We start from the raw sequence: 11,761 nt of genomic DNA on the forward strand, positions 1-11,761 counted from the left end.
GCTCTCACCAGGGCTTTGGGTCACGAGAGATCCTCCACCTGTTCCGTGCCACCACCAGCCTGCCGAGTCCCTGCAGCCACCTCTACGGCGAGAAAAGGAAGATAAAAGACAGTGAGAGCGAGTAAACAAGAATGAGAGGAGAGGGAGAGAGAGAAAGCCATTCGCTGTAAAATAATGATACCCATTGGGTAATGCGAGCTCCGTGGCCTGAGATGGCAAGGAGGGGGAAACGTGTGTGTGTGTGTGTGTGTGTGTGATGTGTGTGTTTGAGTTGACCCTGGTGGGTATGTTTTGTAAAGCTTATCTCAGACCTCCTACTAAACACTTTGTGTTCGCTAACCGCTCCAGGACAGGAGTCAAGAGCTCATCTACAGCACCAAACAAGACCTGCACATTATTCAATAAAATTTTTGTGAAAGCCAATCATATAATTGTAAAATATTTGTCATGTTTACACGTTCTATAATATTAAATATTGATTTAATTAAACCTAAGGGTCAATTGCCTGGATAGACTAAAAACTTAAAGCAAGAAACAGGCACCTCTGTTTTTCATGCACTGGTCACTTTTAAGATTTTGAGCTATTTTGCTTCCATAACTTGTTTTCTTTCAGACTAATGAAAAGAAAGCAAACAAAATACACATTTAAGTGTTAATTTGATTACGCTTTATCTATCTGTGTCTATAGATTACAATAAATATATTTAAAGGCCATTTTCTCAAAATGAGCAAATATTCATTTCAGTAGCACTTACATATACCAAACATTCCAGTATTACTATTATCTATATTCTGAAGGATTGTACAATGAAGGGCCAAACAGGGATACAATCTGAATATATAAATGTAAATTGTGAACATATAGACATTTTTGAAAATATATTTGCAAGTCTGAATACATACAAATCTAAATATATAAATGTTGATAATTAGTGCTGTCAAACAATTAATCACATCCAAAATAAAAGTTTTTGTTCACATAGATATGTTTGTGTATTGTGTATATTTGTAATGTATAAATACACACACATGCATGTATATATTTAAGAAAAATATGCTGTTTATATATTAAATACATTGTATTTATATATAAATTCTATGAATATACAGTCGAACCACAATTTATTCAGACACATTCAACATTTCTATACTGTATGTTTGTGTATAATAATAAATATACACATTACACGCACATCTATCATGTAAAGAAAAACTTTTATTTTGGATGCGATTAATCGCAATTAATCGTTTGACAGCATTATATTCACCTGATATATATTTAACATTTTTTCTTATACTGAAAACTAAAATCAAGTTAACACAGCCATTACATTTTTTTCCCCTAAGTGGATTTTACATTTTTCATGATTTAATGCAAATTGCGTACATCATTTTGTCATAACACTACACACTCATTTCTCTAATCCAAGGTTCAAGCTTTCAAAACATTAGCACAGACACCGAACCACAATTTATTCAGACACATTCAACATTTCTATACTGTATGTTTGTGTATAATAATAAATATACACATTACACGCACATCTATTATGTAAACAAAAACTTTTATTTTGGATGCGATTAATCGCAATTAATCGTTTGACAGCATTATATTCACCTGATATATATTTAACATTTTTTCTTATACTGAAAACTAAAATCAAGTTAACACAGCCATTACATTTTTTTCCCCTAAGTGGATTTTACATTTTTCATGATTTAATGCAAATTGCGTACATCATTTTGTCATAACACTACACACTCATTTCTCTAATCCAAGGTTCAAGCTTTCAAAACATTAGCACAGACATCTACAGTAAAGCTGTGCTCTCAAATGCTCATGGCATGTTGTCAGATGGCATGATATTGAGTTCTGCAGGGTTTGCTATACACACAGCACAGAAAATGCAATTTACTTCATCATTCACACAACTATCATGACTTTGCTGTGTGTAAAAAGGGTCCTCAGTCAAAAACCAGATATGGGGACCCTGAAGAAGGACTTGCGGAAAGATCAAGAGCAGATGATTTAAGAAAAGGAGAGCTGAGTAAAGCCACACATGAGATGAGACATACTCAAATTGACCGTATTATTTATCACGATCTCTCACTGAGAGACGCTGCAGTGAGTAACTACTTAATGAACAAATCTACAGTGGTTTAAATGTCAAAGCTAAGGGTGAAAAAAGTAGGAATGTCTCATGTGAGTGTGTTACAATCAAAGTTGATGGACAACAAGGTTAAGGCTGTTATTTGGAGAACTATTTGGAGTTAATCAAGAAAGCTTCGCATTTAAAGTATACATTTTACCCGTCTTTGCATTCCCCATGACCTCAATATTGCTCGTGCCATGCACTAGAGTTTGAGCAACGGGAAGGATCTGGACTACAGTATATGTTTGAAACCAGAATACAAAACCACTGCTGGAGAAGACAAACATTTGTGTAATTGAACTTTTGACTCAAAACCGCATTGCTGTTGATATATAGGCTCGGTGACAACTAGCCCCACTGTATATATACCTTTCATTAGGGGGGCTTTTTTTTTCCCCCTTCAGATGATACTTTTATTCAGCAAGGATACATTACAGTAAAGACATATATAATGTTACAAATGATTTCTATTTCCAATATAAATCAACACTCTATTTATCAAAGAAAGATTATCCTGAAAAAAATAAGTATATCACCTTTTCCACAAAAAATTAAGCTGCAACAAAAAAGTTTCTTCAGCAGAAGATAAGCATATTAGAATGATTCCTGAAGGATCATGTGACACTGAGGACAGGAGCAATGGCTGCTGAAAATTCCTCTTTGACATCACAGGAGTACATTACGTTTTAAAATACATTCGAATGGAAAACTGATATTGTAGTAGTTTATAATAATTTTACTGTTTTGCTGTATATTTGATCAAATAAATGCAGCCTTGGTGAGCATAGGAGACTTCTTTTAAAAACATCTATACAAATCTTACCTAACCACAAACTTTTGAACTTGTTTATATAAATAAAGACTATTTACATAAAAATGACATCTGTGGTGTTGCATTCTGAATAAGAAAATATAATATATTATGTTTTTTAATAACATTTTATTATTGAATTGATAATATAAATGTTATGTATCAAAGGTATTATTTCAAAAATGTTATTTTAACACTAAAGAATAATTTTAAATCAAAGCACGACTAGAGATGCCTTTCTGCATCACTAAACAAAGAACAAAAATATGGCTTCATTAGGAACAAATAAAGTTATGCTTCCATAACTTTTCAGTATATCTTTTCTTTGCCCGGTAAAAGCTTATTATTTTATTAAACCTTATGTTCTATTTGTTGTCTGGGAATAATTAACAGCTCAACTCATTGATGACTAAGTTTCATTGTTATGACTTTTCCTAATCCTAATCAGAATTTTATAAACACGATTGTAATCTCGTTTATTCATTTGACATCCTCCAATGAAAAATGTTATATACACACACACAACAACAGATCCTGTGGGACCCCAAACAGTAAGAAATTAATGTCAGTCTCTACAATTGTAAATGTAGAGATCACGTTTGTGCACTGACGCTGGTTTCATGAAGCTCAGCATTAACTCCAACAGAGATGATGATGCTCAGAGACACATTCTCATTACAGCAATAACAGTCCAGTCCTCTTCTCACACACAGCATACTGAACCAACAGTATACTATTTATAGGCTCATTAAAAAGAGAATATCATATCCCTATGATTTTCTGGTTCTTACTTCTACTCTTTTCTTTTTTGCTACTAAAGATGTAAAAGTTATTTTTTTTAATATAAAACACAATATTATAAAAATTACACAAAATAAGTTCATGCATTAACTAAAAAGAAATTGGATTATTAGTATGTCAATATGTATTTTAAGTAAAAGGCAGAAGGAATGCTATGAGAGGCTGAATCAGTAATATCATGATGCATTTATTAAATTCAGCTGTATTAGACTTTTCTGTATTAGAAGTTTCAGACGTGCATAAGTGTGCCTAAATTGCCCGGTAAAAGCTTATTATTTTATTAAACCTTATGTTCTATTTGTTGTCTGGGAATAATTAACAGCTCAACTCATTGATGACTAAGTTTCATTGTTATGACTTTTCCTAATCCTAATCAGAATTTTATAAACACGATTGTAATCTCGTTTATTCATTTGACATCCTCCAATGAAAAATGTTATATACACACACACAACAACAGATCCTGTGGGACCCCAAACAGTAAGAAATTAATGTCAGTCTCTACAATTGTAAATGTAGAGATCACGTTTGTGCACTGACGCTGGTTTCATGAAGCTCAGCATTAACTCCAACAGAGATGATGATGCTCAGAGACACATTCTCATTACAGCAATAACAGTCCAGTCCTCTTCTCACACACAGCATACTGAACCAACAGTATACTATTTATAGGCTCATTAAAAAGAGAATATCATATCCCTATGATTTTCTGGTTCTTACTTCTACTCTTTTCTTTTTTGCTACTAAAGATGTAAAAGTTATTTTTTTTAATATAAAACACAATATTATAAAAATTACACAAAATAAGTTCATGCATTAACTAAAAAGAAATTGGATTATTAGTATGTCAATATGTATTTTAAGTAAAAGGCAGAAGGAATGCTATGAGAGGCTGAATCAGTAATATCATGATGCATTTATTAAATTCAGCTGTATTAGACTTTTCTGTATTAGAAGTTTCAGACGTGCATAAGTGTGCCTAAATAGGTAACACTTTACAGTAAGGTCTTATTAGTTTTGCATTAGTTAATGCATCAACTATAAACTAACAATGAGCAATGCATTTTTTACAGAATTTATTAACCATTAACTGAAATTATTAAATGCTGTGTAAGTATTATTCATTGTTAGCTCATGTTAACTATTGTAGTTAGCTCATGTAAAAAAAAATGGCTTAAAAACAAAATTCACTCAAAAATTGCTAGTAAATTTCACAAATAATTACAAAGAAATGGCAAGTATTAGTCTGAATTAAACATATGACCGAAACAGCATTTCCTTGTAAAACATACTCCAATTTATTTGTAACAGTGTGTGTGTGATAATATGATACAGAGTGTTCATTAGTTATTAAAGTTATATCTCTCTCGTGGTTTAATCACACAATTAAAGTACTCAAAATCATGTCTCCGTCTGAGCTTTAGAAGATTTCGTATAGCTAAAGTAATGTTTTGTCTCCATCTAGTGCCAGTTTTTTTAACTAGTTTTTTAATAAAGGAGAGCGTAAACATATAATAATATAGAAATAGAAATAAACAGATATGTGTCAGATATTTTTATTGTACGTAGATAAAACACTGCCTGGTTTTTGATGCAGGAGCTTGTATAAAAGGTTTTCTTGAAATCCAATTAAAGATCCGTAGAATACAACTCACAGTGGACATTTGATGTTCTTATGCACAGATTGAATGATTAACAAGAAGTATGTTCAGCACTCATATACAGGGACAGAAAGAACAGCTGCTAAATTTCACAAAACTAGAGTGTACTTACAGAGTACTGGGCTTGACCAGGCTGGAATTTATGGTCGGACTGCCGCTGCAAAATCACTTGTATTTAAGGCAATAGTATGGAGACACATAATGCAACGCAAGGAGCAAAACCTGGAAAAAGTAATATGTTCTGATGAATTATCCCACACCCTGCTTTGTAAAGCAGAAAGCAGTCCAGCCTGATTGATCACAGGCCAGCGCTGTAGAGAGAAATCAGATACTTTGTGTGAGGAATTGGAGGAAGGTCTGGTTTTATTATATAACCTTTTATTCTGACACTTGCTATTAAAATGAATAAATAAAATGCTGTAATAAAGTGTATGGCTCCGTCAGAGTTCCCATACTTTCAGAGTATGTATTGAATTCAATGAACTTCTCAACCCTTGTGCCTTCTGCCAAACCTTAACGTCTGTTGGCAACTGTTAGGCATTAGCAAATCTCTACATTCAGTCTCGGGTGTTTAATACATATCATGCCGACTTCTACCTCTTCAAACCAAAAGGTATTGTTCTATAACACAAAAAGATGAAATAATACAAATAGCAGAATGTTAAATGTTGTATAGATTTCTGTGCATTTCTCTTTAAAGGGGTCATATGATGCGATTTCAAGTTTTCCTTTCTCTTTGGAGTGTTACAAGCTCTTGGTGCATAAAGAAGATCTGTAAAGTTGCAAAGACTAAAGTCTCAAATCCAAAGAGATATTCTTTATAAAAGTTAAGAGTCAGCCACAACATTTGGCAGAATAATAAATATCATCGTGTAAGGCTGTCAGATTAACCAGCATCTCGTGATGATGGAGAAGATTGTAAAAGGTTGGTTGTTATGTTAATTTTCTTACATTTTACGCATTTTAGACGTATTTCGTTGCAGTTAATACAGCTAAAATTAATTTTAAAAAATGCTGCTGACTGCACACCAAAATTGAAATTTCAAGATCTTTTCTAACTGCAGGTTGCTTGAACTAATGATCGTTTAAATATTATCCACTAATTTTAGCTAATGACATTTTTTTAAATATTAAAGACACATTTTTCATAGTAAAGACAATTATATATGTTAGATAAACTGTCACCTAACATAAACCTAGCATATAATGAAAGTAGTTTAAAGTACATTAGATAACTTATTAAATTTGATACTTTTTTGTTTATTAATTGTGATATGAATTTAATGCCTCAGTATTTGTTTCTTCACAGATGTTGGTGACATTCAGTCCAGACTGATTGATCACAGGCCGGTCTTGCAGGGAGAAATTAGATTCTTCATCAGGGAGTTTGAGGTTATTACATAACTTTATTTTGATAATTGCATTTTAAAGTAATTAATGCAGTGTGTTCATTAGGTATACAGTTGTGTAGTTAGTATAAATACATTCCTGGACATAGTACTGTACATCCAACATGGTGGCATTGTCCTTTTTACTTGTATGTTCTTTGAGCCGTGACATACTGACCTCAACCAAATTTACTCTAGAATTGTTTGTGTTTTCTCAGGAGAAGCGTGCTTTCAGAGAATGCCGTCTGCTTGAAAATCTGAATAAGATGACATCAGACACAAATGAACATGATCTGCCGCGGTGCACTGAGAGTATGCATGAGAAACTATGCGACGCTCTCACACGACGTAAGTCTCATCATTTACAGTAAAGTCTTGTGTAATGTTTAATGCATATTGTGTAATAAGAATTTTTTTTAAATGTGCACTATTTTGTTAGTATCGTTAAAAATAAATATCTTTTAATGCATTAAAGGAATCGTTTTCTTTTTCACCTGAAATGAAAATTTGCTGAAAATTTTAAAATAGATTTAGCATTACATCACTTGCTCATCAGTGGATCCTCTGCAAGTTGTAGTAGGCTTAACTCTGCACAAAAGGAATCTTTCTTTTGTTCAAGCCACTGCTACTCTACATGGAGTCTGTTCTGCCGTGCTAATCAATAGATTAACTTCACCTAGTGTTCTCTCACTGGTGAATTCTAGTGCACTCTGGCTAGTGCACTCTAACTAGGAGGGGCGGAGTAAGAGCAACCAACAGTTTGCTACATCAAGAACTGCAACATTGTATAGAGCAGGAACTAAACTTTGCAGAAAGTTAGATCTCCTGAAACAGGATTGAGCACCCATGATGTACTGTAGCATTCCAACGCACTACTTTTACTAATTCTACAGTATGTAGATTTTCTATGTGCTTGGAATATTTGGATTACCTACCTTTGTTAAAAGTAATTTCTAAATGACCCAATTAAATAGTCTCAAAATGACTTCACATGGTCCCTGACAGGATTATTTTATTTTTAATTTAGTCTGTTTCATATTTTTTTGTCACATCACTAATTTATAAGATTGTACTAGCTAGTTACTGTACTTTATAAAGACTTTATAATGGTTCTCCACTAGTAGTCGATTTCTGTGAACCCACGAACCAGTGTCTATATAGTTTTTACCTGATCTCGAATCAGCTTTATAAATGTGTTGACATTTTTAATGACACATTTGTATAATAAAAAGGACGAGCTGTAGTTAATAGTCTCTTAAGGCCAGATCAACCAAGCTCTCCATAAAACAAACAAAACAAGTCATACAATTTAATAAAATAACATTATACGGACACTTCATATTTTTTAGATTGCGCTTTCAATAAAACATTTGCAATTGGTTTGTAAAAGGTGATGTTTAGGCTATGCGTTTATGCTACATTTACACCGTTCTGACCAGCAGGTATTACTAGTGTATGGCATTTCGAGTGCTTTGAGATGATGAAACATTTCACAAAGCAACTGGTTAAATTTATTTAAAGTTTAAAGGGGTCATATGATGCTATTTTAAAAATCATTATTTTGTGTATTTGGTGTAACAGAATATGTTGACATGCTTTAATGTTCAAAAAACACATTATTTTTCAAATACTGTACATTATTGTAGGTCCTCTATGCCCCGCCTCTCTCAAACGCTTCATTTTCAACAAAGCCCCCTCCTTTGACAAGCGCAGTCTGCTCTGATTGGCCAGCTGACCCAGTGCATTGTGATTGGCCGAACACCACAAGCACGTGTTGGAAATGTAACACACTTACCATAATCGCAGCTTCAGCTTTCAAAGTAAATATCAAGACAGTTAATAATGTCGTTAGTTTTACCATCAGTTCAAGCCCAAAAGGGCAACAGAGTCGCGTGACAGAATAGCTGACGTGCTATGATTTCTGACAGACAGTTGCCTTCTTTCTTTGCGTGCACATTTGGGCGGCATTATGCTAATATTTCCACATAGTGAGGTAGATATGTGGGGGCGTGTTAGAACGAGGCGTTTTAGGTAGGCGTGGCTGACTCTTAACTTTTATAAAGAATATCTCTTTGGATTTGAGACTTTAGTCTTTGCAACTTTACAGATCTTCTTTATGCACCAACAGCTTGTAACACTCCAAAGAGAAAGGAAAACTTGAAATCGCATCATATGACCCCTTTAAAAAAATAAAAAAAAAGCTTTTTCCCATCACTAACTGTAATCGACTACTAGTAATAGTACATTAGCATTCCAAATGCTAATTATTAATTACTCATTAATTACTCTTTCAGTAAAGCAGCATAAACAATCTCACCATAAAATAATACTTAATTTCAACATTTTACTTCTTAATCTACTAGATTGCACATTTTAAAGAATCACATAAAATCAAAAGCAAACAAATCAAGTTTAGAAGAGTAAACTTTTTAACACAAATGAAACAATTGTACTTGCTGAATTAATCAGTATGATGGGGTCATATGATAGCATTGTAGTAGGACTGAAAAACTAAATTCGAATTTTGTACATAAATGTTATCAAAATTCGAATTATATTCGAATTTAAAATGCATAATTTCAGTTAGGGTGAAGAAAAGCTTTTGACTTCTCTCCTGAGGCCACAAGAGGGCGCATCGAGCAAAATATTACTAATGCACGTTTCTTCATAGCATAAGATAACATGATATCTGTGAAAAAAGTGCATAATGTTTAAAATAATGTTTATAAACCAATTATAATTAAGTTGCTTAAACAACTATAAACAAAACAGCATCATGTATGTATGCATAGTTTAATACAAAGGGCCGAAATGTGTGCGGGGCTCCGTTTTTATGATGAGAGGTGAGGAAAGGTTGAGAAAACACTCAATTTTGATATTCAATTCCGGTAAATTTTGAAATGTACCAGGTTTATATATAGGCTATATATAAAGTTGATAAGCAGTTAAATGTGTTGGTTTACACACAAAGACAAGTGTAAGCTTCTAATAAGTCCAAGAATAAAATGATTAAATTTGATTTACATAACTTTTGTGCTGTTTTCTAACAGTTTGGATTTGAATAAAGAGAGAAAACTTGCACTTAACCTTTTCACAGGCATTTTGTTTTCATAGTTAGACATATATCGTTATGTATCATTATAGAATTGTCTAGCAATATATAGATTATCGCAGAATCGCTGTATCGTGATATCATTGTATCGTGAGCCATGTATCGTGATTCATATCGTATGGTGAGGTACCCTGCGATTCCCACCCCTACTAAATATAGTTAGTTAGCATTTTAATGGTCAAATTTCAAACAGATTATTATGAAAGCTAATGATAATTTGCATATTGTATGTTGATGTGTGTGTTCAGAACACACATCTGCAGGTGTGTGCGGAGAGGCGGAAGCAGAACTGGGAGGAATTCTTGAAGGAGCAGTCTCGGCTGAAGGAGGAGGTGGATGAGGAGCATGCTAAAGCTGTGGGCCGACTCAGCGCTCAATACAATGACATGAAAAAAGACCTGGCCAAATACAGCAGCTTCTGAACCGCGATGAATGTGTTTTACTTATAACATATCAGTGAAGTCCAGTTATTTTCTTTTTCCATTTTGTTGATGCTGTCGAGGATGGCATTAAAGAAATATTTTATACAAAATGAAAATTCTGTCATCACACACATGCTTGATTTTATGCAGACTACAAGTGCACATTCAATACAATTGAGCATGGACAATATGTCAATGTTTTAAGAATCTTCACACCGTTGTTGTTTTTATTTATTTATTTATTTTATGTTTTTACTTTTTTCCAATGATGTAATAATTATGTCTGCTAAGCTTGAATGTTCAGGATGGATTTATTTTGAGCTTAAGTATTCCTCTGTGGCCTTGTTGATTTTACAGAGGAGCTGAAGTTGATCAAATATTATATTTATATTTAATGCATAAGTAAATACAAAGAGTTCAAGCCTGTAACATCTAATTATGAGTCTTTCGATGTGTGTGTTACATTCATGAGGTCTTTCAGTCTATGTAAAAACATCCATCATGGCACACATCTGCCTCTCACATCCTTTAAATTCACATCTAATTATAGTCATTTCCACATCAGTTAAAAAATTGTAAATACCCTCTCATATGACAGTTTTTTCCTACATGTGTTTGTACTGTCTCTTGCATTAAACACATCTGAATGTGTTTTAAGGCAGTCTGTGCACCTGCTTTAGATGGAAAGAGATCTTGGCCAGAAATCTGTCCTTTCTCCTCACATCTACCTGTGTTTTCCATACAATAGTAAAAAGTCAAGACAGCACATTCAGTGAATCTGAGCTGCCTTTGACACGGGTGGAGCGATTGGACTGTCAATTCTTCACACGCTATGTCCTGAGCATTTACACACTGCTAATGTTGCCACAAAATCTGTTTACCGTTAGTCAATATATTTCTCTGTGTGGATGCATCAGTGGAAGATATTATTTCAGAGATTTCTTTGAGGTGCTGTTGGTCATGGTGTGGCTTTTCCAGCTTCTTTCATGTTAACCAAAATACAATTGAGTTTGCTTCCAGTCTGCCAACATTGAAGAATCAATAAAAACTTTCAATAGCCAGCAAAACATTCATCCAATCACTCTAATGATTTTACTACTGCTGTCATGTGTCTGTCAAGTAAATGCTTTGACCAAATATCAAATGCTGTGTGATAGACAGACCACTTAAATACCGATTTTATGAGGTGGAAATATTAATTGACAAAAGACTTTGGGGGGTGAGCATGATGATCCACACATAACCCCACCATTAAACATAACTGTCACTCACTGGGTCATAAGCAGATCTCACTCAAATGTATGAAATAGCCACCAATTCATTACATTTAGTCATTTAGCAGATGCTTTTATCCAAAGACTTACAAATGAGGACAATGTAAGTGCTGTGACAAGTTTCGGTTAGTACATGTAG

The 11,761-nt window shown here is 33.6% G+C and overlaps 1 protein-coding gene across 1 annotated transcript; it reads left to right on the forward strand.

Annotated features, from left to right (window-relative positions):
• The first annotated feature begins 6,268 nt into the window (after positions 1-6,268).
• On the forward strand, positions 6,269-7,185 carry bloc1s5 (biogenesis of lysosomal organelles complex-1, subunit 5, muted). The gene is made up of 3 exons (XM_016555157.1): positions 6,269-6,351; positions 6,736-6,818; positions 7,033-7,185. The coding sequence occupies exons 1-3, from the start codon at positions 6,330-6,332 to the stop codon at positions 7,183-7,185; spliced, it is 258 nt and encodes an 85-aa protein (XP_016410643.1). The 5' UTR covers positions 6,269-6,329.
• The last annotated feature ends 4,576 nt before the right edge of the window (positions 7,186-11,761 follow it).

The sequence above is a fragment of the Sinocyclocheilus rhinocerous genome, unplaced genomic scaffold (genome assembly GCF_001515625.1).
Source record: "Sinocyclocheilus rhinocerous isolate Xijiao unplaced genomic scaffold, SAMN03320098_v1.1 scaffold286, whole genome shotgun sequence".
NCBI lineage: Eukaryota > Metazoa > Chordata > Actinopteri > Cypriniformes > Cyprinidae > Sinocyclocheilus > Sinocyclocheilus rhinocerous.

What these genes read in the sequence shown, in the direction of transcription:
- bloc1s5 (XM_016555157.1), top strand. Translation starts at nt 6,330, where the DNA reads ATGATGGAGAAGATTGTAAAAG. An exon ending in GATGGAGAAGATTGTAAAAG is followed by an intron (nt 6,352 to 6,735) that starts GTTGGTTGTTAT and finishes GTTTCTTCACAG; the next exon opens with ATGTTGGTGACATTCAGTCC. An exon ending in TCTTCATCAGGGAGTTTGAG is followed by an intron (nt 6,819 to 7,032) that starts GTTATTACATAA and finishes GTGTTTTCTCAG; the next exon opens with GAGAAGCGTGCTTTCAGAGA.